Below are 17,407 nucleotides of genomic sequence, written 5' to 3'. Positions count from 1 at the left end.
AGAGCAGAGGGGGGGGAGAGCAGAGGGGGTGGAGAGCAGAGGGGGGAGAGCAGAGGGGGGGAGAGCAGAGGGGGGGGAGAGCAGAGGCGGGGGAGAGCAGAGGCGGGGGAGAGCAGAGGCGGGGAGAGCAGAGGCGGGGGAGCAGAGGGGGACCTGCAGAAGCAGAATAGAGATAATGGGGGAGGCAGTCAGATCGCGGGGGGAGCAGATCGGGATGTCGGGGTGGGGCAGATCGCAGGGGGGGGGGGGGGGAACGGGCAGGGGCCATAACGGGAGCGCGCACGGGCTGCAAGGTGAGCACAGTACTCACGTGCAGCAGGAGCGGTGACCTCAGCTACGGCGGCGGCAGCAGCGGTGGCGTGGTACCACAAATACCAGCCACTGCACGCTGCAGACATGTTGGGGGAGGGCTCGCAGGCCAGCACAGGCCTGGGGAGGGCGGCCACCGGCAGATCAGATCGCCCCACTGCACACTGATTGGAGCGATTGCGCGTCATAGCACGATCGCTCCAATCAGTGCTGCAGGGGCTGGGGGGGGGGGGGCACATTTTAGAGCTCCGGCTATGATTTGTTGAAGCTGCTAGAGCAGATCATAGCCGGATCTCACAGTATCGCAGTAATTCTGGCATTATTTTTGCCGAAATTAGTGCAAACGATGTGGTTGGCGGTTCAGATTTGAACAGCCAATCACATCGATCGTCGATAGGGGGTGGCGATGCCACCCCCCCTGGGGTCAAGCAAAGGTCCCCTGCTGTAAGAAACAGTTACAAACAGAAACAGTTTAGTTCACCCCCGGCCACTAAAACACCCTAATGGACCGGGCCATTTTTTGCAATTCTGACCAGTGTCACTTTGACAGGTTATAACTCTGGAACGCTTCAACGGATCCTGGAGATTCTGAGATTGTTTTTTCGTGACATATTGTACGTCATGTCAGTGGTAAATTTAGGTCAATATTTTTTGCGTTTGTGAAAATTTAGGAAATTTTGCGAAAATTTTGAAAATTTCGCAATTTTCAAACTTTCACATTTTATGCCCATAAATCTGAGAGATATGTCACACAATATAGTTACTAAATAACATTTCCCACTTGTCTACTTTACATCAGCGCAATTTTCAAAAAAAAAAAAAAAAAATTTCGTTAGGAAGTTAGAAGGGGTCAAAGTTAATCAGCAATTTCTCATTTTTCCAACAAAATTTACAAAAGAATTTTTTTTTTTTTTTTTAGGGACCACATCACAGTTGAAGTGACTTTGAGAGGCCGAGGTGACCGAAAATACCCAAAAGTGGACCCCATTCTAACAACTGCACCCCTCACACTGCTCAAAACCACATCCAAGAAGTTTATTAACCCTTTAGGTGCTTCACAGGAACCAAAGCAATGTGGAAGGAAAAAATGAAAATTTTACTTTTTAAACACAAATGTTACTTTAGCCATAAAATTTTCATTTTCACAAGGGAGAAAAGAGAAAGTGCACCCTACAATTTATTGTGCATTTTCTCCTGAGTACACTGATACGCCCGGCACGGCAGAGCTCGGAAGGGAAGGAGCGCCATTTGAATTTTTGAACGCAAAATTAGCTGGACTCATTAGCGGACGCCATGTCGGGTTTGAAGACCCCCCTGAGGTACCTAAACAATGGAGCTCCCCCACAAGTGACCTCATTTTGGAAACTAGAGCCCTAAAATAATTTTTCTAGATGTTTGGTGAGCACTTTGAACACCTAGGGGCTTCACAGAAGTTTATAATGTTGAGCTGTGAAAAGAAAAAAAAAAAAAATTTTCACCACAAAACTGTTGCTTCAACTAGGTAGCTCTTTTTTCACAAGGGTATCAGGAAAAAAATGCACCATGAAATTTATAGTGCATTTTTTCCTAGGTACGACGATACCTCATATGTGGTGGAAAGTAATTGTTTGGGCGCATGGCGGGGCTCAGAAGAGAAGGCGCACCATTTGACAGCAAAATTGGTTGGAATCATTAGCGGACGCCATGTCACGTTTGGAGACCCCCTATGGTGCCTAAACAGTGGAGCTCCCCCACAAGTGACCCCATTTTGGAACTAGACCTCTCAGGGAATTTATCTAGATGTTTGGTGAGCCCCTTGTACCCCCAGGGGCTCCACAGAAGTTGATAACGTTGAACCGAGAAAATTATTTAATTTTTTTTTTTTTTTTTTAACCACAAAATTTTTGCATCAATCAGGTAGCTTCTTTATTTTTTACAACAGTATCAGGAAAAAAATGCACCATAAAACGTATTGTGCAATTTCTCCTGAGTACGCAGATACCTCATATGTGGTGGAAATCAATTGTTTGGGCGCATGGCGGGGCTCAGAAGAGAAGGAACGCCATTTGACTTTTCAAACGCACAGACGCGGTGCACTGATCGGCCGCTGCAGGTCGCACGGTCGGATGAAATACAAAAAGCGTCGGGGATACGGAAAAAAAAAGCAACACCAAAAATTGAGCAGGGATGCAGATACGTTATGTGCATCATTGAACAGCACTCGGCGGGACGCACGGACAGATGCGATACAAAAAGTGTCGGGGATATGGAATAAAAAAGTCCCGCCGAAAACAGACCACGGATGCAGATCCGTTATCTGCATCCCTGATCAGCGCTCGGCGGGACGCATGGACGGATGAGGTGTAAAAATGGACATGGGATACAGGAAAAAAAAAAAAAAAAAAAGTTATACTCACAGTACCCAGAGGATTAGCAGGAGGATCACTGACCAGAAGAACTGCAGGAGGAACAGAAGGCAAGCGAGATAGACAGCTGTACAGGAGCAGCAGGTAGGACGTTGGACAGCTCCGCAGAATACCCAGGAAGGACCCAGCGATGGAGGCAGATGTGATCGGGCCAGTGAGGACCTCGGACGACCCGGTGAAGACAGGTAAGAGGACGTCAGGGGGGGGGGGGGGTAAAGCAGAGGGGTAGGGGTAGGGGGAGAGGGATACCGGAGAAGGAGCTGCAGAAGCAGAATAGAGATGACAGAGGAGGCAGGCAGATCGCGGGGGGAGCAGAACAAGATGTCGGGGGGGGAAGATCGCAGGGGGGCACGGGCAGGGGCCATCACGGGAGCGCGCTTGGGCTGCAAGGTGAGCACAGTACTCACGTGGAGCAGGAGCAGAAGCGGTGACATCGGCGGCGGGCAGATCGGTGCGTGGGGGGGGCAGATCACAGGGGGGCAGGGGCCGCCACGGGAGCACGCAGGGGCCGCCACGGGAGCACGCAGGGGCTACAAGGTGAGCACAGTACTCACGTGGAGCAGGAGCAGAAGCGGTGACATCAGCGGCGGCAGCAGCGGTGGGGTGGTACCACAAGTACCATCCAGTCCACGCTGCAGACATGGTGGGGGAGGCTCCCAAGACCAGCACAGGCCTGGGGAGGGTGGCCACCTGCAGATCAGACCGCTCCACTGCACACTGATCGTGCTAGGACGCGCAGTCGCTCTAATCACTGCTGCAGGGGCTGGGGGCGACATGTTTGAGGTCCACCTATGATATGCTGCAGCTGCTACAGCATCTCATAGCCGGATCTCACAGTATCGCACCAATTCAGGCATTATTTTTGCCGAAATTAGTGCGAACGATGTGGTTGGCGGTTCAGATTTGAACAGCCAATCACATCGATCGTCGATGGGGGGTGGCAATGCCACCCCCCTGGGGTCAAGCAAAGGTCCCCTGCTGTAAGAAACAGCAGGGGACATCATTTGAAAGCCGTTGCTATGGCCACGGCAATTAAATGAACTTTAGGCAGTAAAGTTACGTCCCTGGTCGTTAAGTAACGTTAAAATAGGACGTAATTTTACTGCCCGCGGTCATGAAGGGGTTAAGGATTAATGTTAATCGTGAAATAATGCATATTGCCACTACTGGATTGCCAGATAATAGGTGATAATCCGTTACTAGCTCTATACAGACATACTGGAGATAATGACACAAATGTACATATTGATTTTTGGATAGCTTGTTTTACACCATATATCCTTGTACAGTGTCTGGATTAGGGGTTAGCCCAATAATCGTTACATTCTATGTGGGGTCTGTCATACATTATAATTGCATAAAAATGTATTATTTTTGGGGGGTTAGCATGACAGTTTGCAATGCCTTTTGAGGCTTTTTAAATGTTTTTATTGTAATGTTTACCTTTGTTTTGTGCCTTGCTCTCTGAGCCATGATATTATGCACTTTATTTGTAATAAAGTTTCTCACTATTCCAATTATAGACTTTTTGGTGATCCCTATAGGGTATACTATTTTCTTTTTGATATAATCTAGTCTGAGGGTATGTGCGCACGTTGCTTTTTACCTGCTTTTTTGCTGCTTTTTCTTCTGCGCTGTTTAATGCCAAAATGGATGTGTTCTTCTATTCAAGCAAAGTCTATGGGAATTTGGGTTTCTTGTTCACACTATGTTGTTCAAAATGCTGCCTTTTTGTGGCAGAACTTTGGTCAAAAACTCAGCTTTGCAGGGCAAAACCCAAATGGCAAAAACAATTGACATGTTGCTTCTTTGAAAAGCTGAGTTTTTGACCAAAGTTCTGCCACAAAAAGGCAGCATTTTGAACAACATAGTGTGAACAAGAAACCCAAATTCCCATAGACTTTGCTTGAATAGAAGAACACATCCATTTTGGCATTAAACAGCGCAGAAGAAAAAGCAGCAAAAAAGCAGGTAAAAAGCAGGTAAAAAGCAACGTGCGCACATACCCTAAGGCCTCTTTCACACGTCTGTGTTTCAGGTATGTGTGACATCCGTTCTTTTTCACGGATGCCACGCATAATCACGTTATTCCATGGGTTAACTCACACGGACCGTGTGGGCCCCACATGTACACGTCTGTTTTCTCTGGCAGCACGAGTGTCACACAGATCACAGACGTGTGACATCAGTGTGACACGTACCAGAGAAAACAAGTATCTTTGAAATAAAATTATTTTCTATTCTTACTCGTCTCCAGCGCTGGCCTCTCAGGCGCTGCTGTCACTTGTTTCAGGGCCCACTCATTATGCTCATGCATATTCACTGCACCACAGACCTGGAAGCAGCAGCATCGCTGGAGACAGGAGAGTATCCAGCAAGCAGTGTGCGCACAGTGATGTCAGGAGCTCATCAGAGTATCCAATGAACTCTGATGACCTCCTGACGACACCCGCGCTACCGTATGACTTTACAGGTTCATCAGAGTTCAATCGGGAACTTTGATGAACCTGTGATGTTACTACTGTGTTTCCCCCGAAAGTAAGACAGTGTCTTACATTCTTTTTACCCCCAAAAGTGCCACTATGTCTTACTTTCGGGGTATGTCTTATATTGGAAAAAATCCCACAGCAATCGCAGCAAGTCTCCATGCAATGTACCGTATGGGGACTTGCCGCGATTGCGCCCTAAGTGTACCGCAAGTTAAGGAAACTTAACCACCAGCCGCTGCACATGAGGGCACTGAGGCTGCGTGATTTTGTATGTTGTCCATGGTCCTGATGGACCACGGACAACATTACTGCAACATTTCAACATTTCTCGGTAGCCGAGCGTTCAGCTGAGCGCCCGACCGCCGGCATGTTTCAGCTCTCCGCTGAGCGCTCAGCCGCCGGCAAGTCAGGGCACTCAGCTGAGCGCTCTGCCGCCGGCAAGTCAGGGCGCTCAGCTGAGCGCTCTGCCGCCGGCAAGTCAGGGCGCTCAGCTGAGCGCTCTGCCGCCGGCAAGTCAGGGCGCTCAGCTGAGCGCTCTGCCGCCGGCAAGTCAGGGCGCTCAGCTGAGAGCTGTCACATGCCGGCGGCATGTCAGGGCGCTCAGCTGAGCGCTTTGCCGCCGGCATGTCAGGGCGCTCAGCTGAGAGCTGTCACATGCCGGCGGCATGTCAGGGCGCTCAGCTGAGCGCTCGGCTGCCGGCATGTTAGGGCGCTCAGCTGAGCGCTTTGCCGCCGGCAAGTCAGGGCGCTCAGCTGAGCGCTTTGCCGCCGGCAAGTCAGGGCGCTCAGCTGAGCGCTTTGCCGCCGGCATGTCAGGGCGCTCAGCTGAGCGCTTTGCCGCCGGCAAGTCAGGGCGCTCAGCTGAGCGCTTTGCCGCCGGCAAGTCAGGGCGCTCAGCTGAGCGCTTTGCCGCCGGCAAGTCAGGGCGCTCAGCTGAGCGCTTTGCCGCCGGCATGTCAGGGCGCTCAGCTGAGAGCTGTCACATGCCGGCGGCATGTCAGGGCGCTCAGCTGAGCGCTCGGCCGCCGGCATGTTAGGGCGCTCAGCTGAGCGCTTTGCCGCCGGCAAGTCAGGGCTCTCAGCTGAGCGCTCGGCCGCTGTAACTGTACTGTAAAGAAGTAAAAAAAAAATAAAAATAAATAAATAAATTTTTACTACGTCTTACTTTCGGGGTACGTCGCCGACCCCCCCAAAACCCCCACTACGTCTTACTATCGGGGGTGTCTTACTATCGGGGAAACACGGTACTTCTGTGACACTCTGTAGTATGCCAGGAGGGTATCAGAGTTCATTGGATATTCCGATTAACCCGTGATGTCACTGCCAAACCAAAGCTGCTGAGGGCGCTCAGGATGTTTCTTGTCTTTATTTAATAATTTTCTATTTTTATATGTCTTTTAAGGCTCGCTTATGGGGAGTGTCATGAGACCTCAATGGATTACGGCAGACCTTTCGTATTCACATCACAGGACTGTGATGGATTCTATCTTTTTTTATTAAACTAAGAATCAATACAGAGAAAATATATTGCATCTTATAGTGATGGATTCTTTCAAACTTTAACGGTACCTTTAGATTAGATAACCAGGCTTGCACGCAGGCCACTATAGGACAGAACAGGACAGGCCCGGCCCGGCTCACACGCAGCCCACTATAGGATAGGTTCGGCTCGCACGCACACAAACCACTATTGGATAGCATAGGCTCGCACGCACACAAACCACTATTGGATAGCATAGGCTCGCACGCACACAAACCACTATTGGATAGCATAGGCTTGCACGCACACAGGCAAGGATAGGCTCTGACGCGGGCTAGGCTCTCGTAATTCCCAGAACAACAGGACTGAGTAATTCACCCTTATGAAGCCTACGGATTCAGTATGCATAGGCCAGCTCCCACACACTTACGGAAACAGGCCAAGCTTGCTCGCACACACGCAGGCCCACATTAGGCCAGCTCGGAAGCCCGCCGCCCCAGGACAGCCTCGCCGCCCGCCGACCCAGGACAACCTCGCCGCCCGCCGACCCAGGACAACCTCGCCGCCCGCCGACCCAGGACAACCTCGCCGCCCCAGGACAGCCTCGCCGCCCCAGGACAGCCTCGCCGCCCGCCGACCCAGGACAACCTCGCCGCCCGCCGACCCAGGACAACCTCGCCGTCTTGTGAAAGTAAATTCTGCCTGGAACTCAGATGTTTTACCACAATCTCTCATTGCAAGTCTATGGGGACAGAACAAGGCTCTGAGACTTGTATTGAGTTATTAAGTCCCAAGCTGCCGGCAGGTCATTAACTGCAGAAGACCGACTGGAGAAGTAGTGCTAGACAGTGAAGATGGCGGAGTATAAAGGTGGCTTTACACACTGCAACATCGCAAACGACATCGCTGTAACGTCACCGGTTTTGTGACGTTACAGCGACCTCCCCAGCGACATTGCAGTGTGTGAAACACATCAGCAACCTGGCCCCTGCTGTGAAGTTGTGATCGCTACAAATCGTTCAGGACCATTCCTAGGTCCTTTGTTTCCCGCTGTGCAGCATGATCGCTAGAAAGTTTCAGTGTGTAAAGGGGACTTTTAAAAAAGCAGGTGAACTTCACCCGACTTCATTTAATGCCGCGCGGCTCTGTCTGTGTGCCGTGTAAATAAATAAATAATTAAAAAATCCGGCGTGCGGTCCCCCCCTATTTTAATACCAGCCAGATAAAGCCATACGGCTGCAGGCTGGTATTCTCAGGATGGGGAGCCCCACGTTATGGGGAGCCCCCCAGCCTAGAATTGCCGCATACATTATATGCGACAGTTCTGGGACTGTACCCGGCTCTTCCCGATTTGCCCTGGTGCGTTGGAAAATCGGGGTAATAAGGAGTTATTGGCAGCCCATAGCTGCCAATAAGTCCTAGATTAATCATGTCAGGCGTCTCCACGAGATTCCTTCCATGATTAATCTGTAAATTACAGTAAATAAACACACACCCGAAAAATCCTTTATTAGAAATAAAAAACACTAACAAATTCCCTCATTACCAATTTATTACCCACAACAAAGCCCTCCATGCCCGGCGTAATCCACGGTCCTCCAGCGTCGCATCCAGCTCTGCTGCATGCAGGTGACAGGAGCAGCAGAAGACGCAGCCGCTCCTGTCACCTCCACGCAGCTAATGAAGACAGCCTTGTGATCGGCTGAGCTGTCACTGAAGTTACCTGGATGCAGCGGTGGCCGCGGGTAACCTCAGTGACAGTTCAGCTGATCGCGCTACTCACAGCCGCTCCTGTCAGCTCCACAATGAGGTGAGTAGCGCGATCAGCTGAGCTGTCACTGAGGTTAATCGCGGCCACCGCTGGATCCAGTGGCGGCCACCGGGTAACCTCAGTGACAGCAGCTGATCGCGTTACTCACCTCATTTGCTGGCGATTTCCCCCCCCTCTCTCATACTCACCGATCCCCGATCACCGGCGCTGCACGGCGTTCACACTGCTCCGGCGGCTTTTCCTTTTTTGAAAAAGCCGGCCGCTCATTAAACAATCTCGTATTCCCTGCTTTCCCCGCCCACCGGCAAATGTGATTGGTTGCAGTGAGACACGCCCACACGCTGAGTGACAGCTGTGTCACTGCACCCAATCACAGCAGCCGGTGGGCGTGTCTATACTGTGCAGTAAAATAAATAAATAAATAATTAAAAACCCGGCGTGCGGTCCCCCCTATTTTAATACCAGCCAGATACAGCCATACGGCTGAAGGCTGGTATTCTCAGGATGGGGAGCTCCACGTTATGGAGGTGCAGTTAAAGCACCACTCCAGCCGGGAAATAAAAAAAACTGCTGGAGCTGTGTTAGGCTAAGTTCACATTTCCGTTGATTTGTATCAGTCACATGCGTCGCTTGACGCATGTGACTGATGCGCTGTTCAACGCTGTACAACGGATGACAAAGAACAGAATTCTTTGTCGGATTCCGTTGTGTGCGGGGGGCGGAGTTCGGGGGCAGAGCCGAGCGGGCGCTGAGGATGTCAGTGGAAGTGCTGCGGTCTGCATGGCTGGGGACAGGTGAGTGTATCTGTGAGTGAGTGAGTGTGTGTATGTGCATGTATGTATGTATGTATGTATGTGTGTGCACATGCAAAGTGTGGGAGGGGGCGGAGCCGAGCGGGGGGCGGGGCCAGGCGCTGAGGATGTCAGTGGAAGTGCTGCGGTCTGCATGGCTGGGGACAGGTGAGTGTATCTGTGAGTGAGTGAGTGTGTGTATGTGCATGTATGTATGTATGTATGTATGTATGTATGTATGTGTGTGCACATGCAAAGTGCGGGAGGGGGCGGAGCCGAGCGGGGGGCGGGGCCAGGCGCTGAGGATGTCAGTGGAAGTGCTGCGGTCTGCATGGCTGGGGACAGGTGAGTATCTGTGAGTGAGTGAGTGTGTGTATGTGCATGTATGTATGTATGTATGTATGTATGTATGTGTGTGCACATGCAAAGTGCGGGAGGGGGCGGAGCCGAGCAGGGGGCGGGGCCAGACGAGGGTGTCAGTGCTTGTCTGCATGGCTGGGGACAGGTGTGTGTGTGTGTACATACATGTGCGGAGTGCGGGAGGGGGCGGGGCCGAGCGGGGAAGTGTCGGCCTCCCTGCACACGTAACCAGCCTAAATATCGGGTAACAGCAAAGCACCCGATGTTTACCTTGGTTACCCGATATTTACCTTGGTTACGGGCCTACACCGCTTAGCGCTGGCTCCTTGCACCGTAACCAGGGTAAATATCGGGTAACCAACCAAAGCTGGTGACGTGTGCAGGGAGCCAGAGAGCATGCGCAGCGAAATCCGACGGATCTCGCTGCTCAAAAAACGTTACATGCTGCGTTCCTCCCGCCCGGCGGTCAGTCGTTCCACGACTGATCAGTCGGGCGGAGGGTGCAACGCAGCATCATCAGTCACAATCCGCTGCTCATACAAGTCTATGGGAGCAGCGGAATCCGCTAAACGGATTCCGCTGTTTACAAGAGCAGCGGATTGTGACTGATAGATTTTAGCGGAAATGTGAACTTAGCCTTAGTGGATGGACGCTGCCCTCTCACGTCTATTTGACCAAGGAAAACAAGAGTGCAGCGACTTCATTCAATTAGGGATGAGCAGGATTTCTGCCATTCTCCGCCAGGTGCCTGGCACAATGCCCCTGCTCCCCAGCCATGGCACACTGCGGCCACTACATGCAATTCCTTAGGAACAGCCTCAGGTTGGATTCTGTCCTCACACAAAACCCCGCCCGGAAATTAACAGTAAAGACCTGCGGCCATGACAGCAGGAATCAGTCCTTGTACAGTAGGAAGTCAGGGCCTGGGCACAGGAGCCTGCAGGGACGACCTCACATGCGGCAGTAGGCCGGAGCACGGGCGCATTCACCACACATCAGCTAGCTCACACTGCCGTCAGTCGCCATGCTTCCCTTTTCCGGACATTTGGCGCGTAATGAAGGGCGCCCACGTGTCACGGGCGCTCGCGGTGGTGTCATAACGATGGCAGTAGAGCTGCAGAGCGGGGCCATCACTCTGCCCAGCAGCACTCACCTGCAGAGCGGGGCCATCACTCTGCCCAGCAGCACTCACCTGCAGAGCGGGGCCATCACTCTGCCCAGCAGCACTCACCTGCAGAGCGGGGCCATCACTCTGCCCAGCAGCACTCACCTGCAGAGCGAGGCCATCACTCTGCCCAGCAGCACTCACCTGCAGAGCGAGGCCATCACTCTGCCCAGCAGCACTCACCTGCAGAGCGGGGCCATCACTCTGCCCAGCAGCACTCACCTGCAGAGCGAGGCCATCACTCTGCCCAGCAGCACTCACCTGCAGAGCGAGGCCATCACTCTGCCCAGCAGCACTCACCTGCAGAGCGAGGCCATCACTCTGCCCCCCTGCCCAGCAGCACTCACCTGCAGAGCGAGGCCATCACTCTGCCCCCCTGCCCAGCAGCACTCACCTGCAGAGCGAGGCCATCACTCTGCCCCCCTGCCCAGCAGCACTCACCTGCAGAGCGGGGCCATCACTCTGCCCCCCTGCCCAGCAGCACTCACCTGCAGAGCGGGGCCATCACTCTGCCCCCCTGCCCAGCAGCACTCACCTGCAGAGCGAGGCCATCACTCTGCCCCCCTGCCCAGCAGCACTCACCTGCAGAGCGAGGCCATCACTCTGCCCCCCTGCCCAGCAGCACTCACCTGCAGAGCGAGGCCATCACTCTGCCCCCCTGCCCAGCAGCACTCACCTGCAGAGCGGGGCCATCACTCTGCCCCCCTGCCCAGCAGCACTCACCTGCAGAGCGGGGCCATCACTCTGCCCCCCTGCCCAGCAGCACTCACCTGCAGAGCGGGGCCATCACTCTGCCCCCCTGCCCAGCAGCACTCACCTGCAGAGCGGGGCCATCACTCTGCCCCCCTGCCCAGCAGCACTCACCTGCAGAGCGGGGCCATCACTCTGCCCCCCTGCCCAGCAGCACTCACCTGCAGAGCGAGGCCATCACTCTGCCCCCCTGCCCAGCAGCACTCACCTGCAGAGCGAGGCCATCACTCTGCCCCCCTGCCCAGCAGCACTCACCTGCAGAGCGAGGCCATCACTCTGCCCCCCCTGCCCAGCAGCACTCACCTGCAGAGCGGGGCCATCACTCTGCCCCCCTGCCCAGCAGCACTCACCTGCAGAGCGGGGCCATCACTCTGCCCCCCTGCCCAGCAGCACTCACCTGCAGAGCGGGGCCATCACTCTGCCCACACTCACCTGGCAGCGGCACACGATGTCTGCGTCCTGGGCCAGCAGATCCACCACTTTGCCCTTCCCTTCGTCGCCCCACTGAGCTCCCAGCACCACGGTCACTTTGCTCTGCACTGGATGATCCGTGCTTTCTCCGTTAGACATGATGGCTGCTTCCGCCGCTCCGCTACCCGAAGACATGACGGTAAGGTAGAGGCTAGATCGGAGTTGATTTTTTGAGGGGGAGGAGTGATTTCATGAAATCATGATGTCACCGGAAAAGGCGGGGCTTTCTCAGTGCCGTGCAGATCTGTGGGCGGGAAGCAGCAGTGCTCGTGCTCCTCTGTGCAGAGCGGACGGATCCTGACCCTGAGGTGGAGAAGAGTCAGCGTTTCCTCATTAGTTATAGCTCTGGGGTCTCAGCCTGGATGTTGGGGGCACAGAGCAGTGTCTCCTGTCTGTGTTGGGGGCTGCAGCTCGTGTATGTCTCAGGCTTCAATAAGGTAAGTGTCTTATGGGGGTTACACGGAGCAGGGGATGATACTGTACGGTTTGGGGGGGGCTCGCACTGGCCGGGGGGATGACGCTGTACGTTTGGGGGGGCTTGCACTGGCCGGGGTGCGACGCTGCACGTTTGGGGGGGATGGCACTGGCTGGGGGGCGACGCTGCACGTTTGGGGTGGCTCGCACTGGCCGGGGGGCGACGCTGCACGTTTGGGGGGATGGCACTGGCCGGGTTGGTGACGCTGCACGTTTGGGGGGGCTCGCACTGGCCGGGGGGGCGACGCTGCACGTTTGGGGGGGCTCGCACTGGACGGGGGGCGATGCTGCACGTTTGGGGGGGCTCGCACTGGCCGCGGTGCGACGCTGCACGTTTGGGGGGGATCGCACTGGCCGCGGTGCGATGCTGCACGTTTGGGGGGGCTCGCACTGGCCGGGGGGCGACGCTGCACGTTTGGGGGGATGGCACTGGCCGGGGGGATGATGCTGTACGTTTGGGGGGGGCTCGCACTGGCCGGGGGGCGACGCTGCACGTTTGGGGGGGCTCGCACTGGCCGGGGGGCGACGCTGCACGTTTGGGGGGATGGCACTGGCCGGGGGGCGACGCTGCACGTTTGGGGGGATGGCACTGGCCGGGTTGGTGACGCTGCACGTTTGGGGGGCTCGCACTGGCCGGGGGCGATGCTGCACGTTTGGGGGGGCTCGCACTGGCCGCGGTGCAACGCTGTACGTTTGGGGGGGCTCTCACTGGCCGGGGTGCGACGCTGCACGTTTGGGGGGGATGGCACTGGCCGGGGGGCAACGCTGCACGTTTGGGGTGGCTCGCACTGGCCGGTGGGCGACGCTGTACGTTTGGGGGGGGCTCGCACTGGCCGGGGGGCGACGCTGCACGTTTGGGGGGATGGCACTGGCCGGGTTGGTGACGCTGCACGTTTGGGGGGGCTCGCACTGGCCGGGGGGCGACGCTGCACGTTTGGGGGGGCTCGCACTGGCCGGGGGGCTCGCACTGGCCGGGGGGCGACGCTGCACGTTTGGGGGGGCTCGCACTGGCCGGGGGGCGACGCTGCACGTTTGGGGGGGCTCGCACTGGCCGGGGGGCGACGCTGCACGTTTGGGGGGATGGCACTGGCCGGGTTGGTGACGCTGCACGTTTGGGAGGGCTCGCACTGGCCGGGGGGGCGACGCTGCACGTTTGGGGGGGGGCTCACACTGGCCGGGGGGATGATGCTGTACGTTTGGGGGGGCTCGCACTGGCCGGGTGGATGACGCTGTACGTTTGGAGGGGTTCGCACTAGCCGGGGGGCGACGCTGCACGTTTGGGGGGGGATGGCACTGGCCGGGGGGCGACGCTGCACGTTTGGGGTGGCTCGCACTGGCCGGGGGGGCGACGCTGCACGTTTGGGGGGGCTCTCACTGGCCGGGAGGATGACTCTGTACGTTTGGGGGGGCTCGCACTAGCCGGGGGGGCGATGCTGCACGTTTTGGGGGGCTCGCACTGGCCGGGGGGAAGACACTGTACATTTGGGGAGGCTCGCACTGGCCGGGGGGATGATGCTGCACGTTTGGGGGGGGCTCGCACTGGCCGGGGGGCGACGCTGCACGTTTGGGGGGATGGCACTGGCCGGGTTGGTGACGCTGCACGTTTGGGGGGGGCTCGCACTGGCCGGGGGGGCGACGCTGCACGTTTGGGGGGGCTCGCACTGGCCGGGGGGCGATGCTGCACGTTTGGGGGGGCTCGCACTGGCCGCGGTGCGACGCTGCACGTTTGGGGGGCTCGCACTGGCCGCGGTGCGACGCTGCACGTTTGGGGGGGCTCGCACTGGCCGCGGTGCGACGCTGCACGTTTGGGGGGGCTCGCACTGGCCGGGGGGCGACGCTGCACGTTTGGGGGGATGGCACTGGCCGGGTTGGTGACGCTGCACGTTTGGGGGGGCTCGCACTGGCCGCGGTGCGACGCTGCACGTTTGGGGGTCTCGCACTGGCCGCGGTGCGACGCTGCACGTTTGGGGGGGCTCACACTGGCCGGGGGGATGATGCTGTACGTTTGGGGGGGCTCGCACTGGCCGGGGGGCGACGCTGCACGTTTGGGGGGGCTCGCACTGGCCGGGGGGCGACGCTGCACGTTTGGGGGGATGGCACTGGCCGGGTTGGTGATGCTGCACGTTTGGGGGGGCTCGCACTGGCCGGGGGGCGACGCTGCACGTTTGGGGGGGGGCTCGCACTGGCCGGGGGGCGATGCTGCACGTTTGGGGGGGCTCGCACTGGCCGCGGTGCGACGCTGCACGTTTGGGGGGGCTCGCACTGGCCGCGGTGCGACGCTGCACGTTTGGGGGGGCTCGCACTGGCCGCGGTGCGACGCTGCACGTTTGGGGGGATGGCACTGGCCGGGTTGGTGACGCTGCACGTTTGGGGGGGCTCGCACTGGCCGGGGGCGAGGCTGCACGTTTGGGGGGGCTCGCACTGGCCGCGGTGCGACGCTGCACGTTTGGGGGGGGCTCGCACTGGCCTCGGTGCGACGCTGCACGTTTGGGGGGGCTCGCACTGGCCGGGGTGCGACGCTGTACGTTTGGGGGGGCTCGCACTGGCCGGGGTGCGACGCTGCACGTTTGGGGGGGGCTCGCACTGGCCGGGGTGCGACGCTGCACGTTTGGGGGGGATGGCACTGGCCGGGGGGCAACGCTGCACGTTTGGGGTGGCTCGCACTGGCCGGTGGGCGACGCTGTACGTTTGGGGGGGGCTCGCACTGGCCGGGGGGCGACGCTGCACGTTTGGGGGGATGGCACTGGCCGGGTTGGTGACGCTGCACGTTTGGGGGGGCTCGCACTGGCCACGGTGCGACGCTGCACGTTTGGGGGGGCTCGCACTGGCCGCGGTGCGACGCTGCACGTTTGGGGGGGCTCACACTGGCCGGGGGGATGATGCTGTACGTTTGGGGGGGGCTCGCACTGGCCGGGGGGCGACGCTGCACGTTTGGGGGGGGCTCGCACTGGCCGGGGGGCGACGCTGAACGTTTGGGGGGATGGCACTGGCCGGGTTGGTGATGCTGCACGTTTGGGGGGGCTCGCACTGGCCGGGGGGGGCGACGCTGCACGTTTGGGGGGGGCTCGCACTGGCCGGGGGGCGATGCTGCACGTTTGGGGGAGCTCGCACTGGCCGCGGTGCGACGCTGCACGTTTGGGGGGGCTCGCACTGGCCGGGGGGCGACGCTGCACGTTTGGGGGGATGGCACTGGCCGGGTTGGTGACGCTGCACGTTTGGGGGGGCTCGCACTGGCCGGGGGCGATGCTGCACGTTTGGGGGGATGGCACTGGCCGGGTTGGTGACGCTGCACGTTTGGGGGGGCTCGCACTGGCCGGGGGGGCGACGCTGCACGTTTGGGGGGGCACGCACTGGCCGGGGGGCGACGCTGCACGTTTGGGGGGGCACGCACTGGCCGGGGGGCGACGCTGCACGTTTGGGGGGGCACGCACTGGCCGGGGGGCGACGCTGCACGTTTGGGGGGGCTCGCACTGGCCGCGGTGCGACGCTGCACGTTTGGGGGGCTCGCAGTGGCCAGGGTGTAACGCTGCATGTTTGGGGGGCTCGCAGTGACCAGGGGGGCGACGCTTCACGTTTGGGGGGGGGGGGGGGGGCTGGCTGGCACTGGGCAGGGGGCGACGCTTCACGTTTGGGGGGGGCTGGCACTGGGCAGGGGGCGACGCTGCACGTTTGGGGGGGCTGGCAGGGGGCGACGCTGCACGTTTGGGGGGGCTGGCACTGGGCAGGGGGCGACGCTGCACGCTTGGGGGGGGCACGCACTGGCCGGGGGGGCGACGCTGCACGTTTGGGGGGGCTCGCACTGGCCGCGGTGCGACGCTGCACGTTTGGGGGGCTCGCAGTGGCCAGGGTGTAACGCTGCATGTTTGGGGGGCTCGCAGTGACCAGGGGGCGACGCTTCACGTTTGGGGGGGGGGGGGGGGCTGGCTGGCACTGGGCAGGGGGCGACGCTTCACGTTTGGGGGGGCTGGCACTGGGCAGGGGGCGACGCTGCACGTTTGGGGGGGCTGGCAGGGGGCGACGCTGCACGTTTGGGGGGGCTGGCACTGGGCAGGGGGCGACGCTGCACGCTTGGGGGGGCTCGCAGTGGCCGGGGGGCGACGTTGCACGTTTGCGGGGCTCGCAGTGGCCAGGGGGTGACGCTGCATGTTTGGGGGGCTCGCAGTGGCCAGGGGGTGACGCTGCATGTTTGGGGGGCTCGCAGTGGCCAGGGGGTGACGCTGCATGTTTGGGGGGCTCGCAGTGGCCAGGGGGTGACGCTGCACGTTTGGGGGGCTCGCAGTGGCCAGGGGGCGACGCTTCACGTTTGGGGGGGCTGGCACTGGGCAGGGGGCGACGCTTCACGTTTGGGGGGGCTGGCACTGGGCAGGGGGCGACACTGCACGTTTGGGGGGCTGGCAGGGGGCAACGCTGCACGTTTGGGGGGGGCTGGTACTGGGCAGGGGGCGACGCTGCACGCTTGGGGGGGCTCGCACTGGCCGGGGGGGGCGACGTTGCACGTTTGCGGGGCTCGCAGTGGCCAGGGGGTGACGCTGCATGTTTGGGGGGCTCGCAGTGGCCAGGGGGTGACGCTGCATGTTTGGGGGGCTCGCAGTGGCCAGGGGGTGACGCTGCACGTTTGGGGGGCTCGCAGTGGCCAGGGGGTGACGCTGCACGTTTGGGGGGCTCGCAGTGGCCAGGGGGTGACGCTGCATGTTTGGGGGGCTCGCAGTGGCTAGGGGGTGACGCTGCATGTTTGGGGGAATCGCAGTGGCCAGGGGGGTGACGCTGCATGTTTGGGGGAATCGCAGTGGCCAGGGGGTGACGCTTGCATGTTTAAGGGGGGGGCTCGCGGAGGGCGACGCTGCACGTTTGGGGGTTCTCGCTGGGCAGTGGTGCGTGTTGTTGTGGGCTCTCGCGGGGCAGTGGTGCTTGTTGTTGTGTGGGCTCTCGCGTGGCAGTGGTG

At 58.8% G+C, this 17,407-nt stretch overlaps 1 protein-coding gene and 1 long non-coding RNA gene across 2 annotated transcripts in view; one reads left to right on the top strand and one right to left on the bottom strand.

Annotated features, from left to right (window-relative positions):
* LOC142296314 (adenylosuccinate synthetase isozyme 2) overlaps positions 1–12,188 on the bottom strand; it is a 354,349-nt gene extending 342,161 nt beyond the window's left edge. The window contains exon 1 of the mRNA XM_075339753.1: positions 11,953–12,188. Coding sequence (XP_075195868.1) covers positions 11,953–12,126 — 174 coding nt within the window. The 5' untranslated portion in view covers positions 12,127–12,188. The remainder of the gene's footprint in view (positions 1–11,952) is intronic.
* LOC142296315 (uncharacterized) overlaps positions 12,178–17,407 on the top strand; it is a 9,870-nt gene continuing 4,640 nt past the window's right edge. Inside the window, exon 1 of the long non-coding RNA XR_012751621.1 lies at positions 12,178–12,428. This is a non-coding gene — a long non-coding RNA (uncharacterized LOC142296315). The remainder of the gene's footprint in view (positions 12,429–17,407) is intronic.

Source organism: Anomaloglossus baeobatrachus, chromosome 3 (genome assembly GCF_048569485.1).
Source record: "Anomaloglossus baeobatrachus isolate aAnoBae1 chromosome 3, aAnoBae1.hap1, whole genome shotgun sequence".
In the NCBI taxonomy this organism is placed as follows: Eukaryota; Metazoa; Chordata; class Amphibia; order Anura; family Aromobatidae; genus Anomaloglossus; species Anomaloglossus baeobatrachus.
The sequence above is the reverse complement of the archived record's forward strand: the minus strand, read 5'-3'. Positions and strand labels throughout refer to the sequence as shown.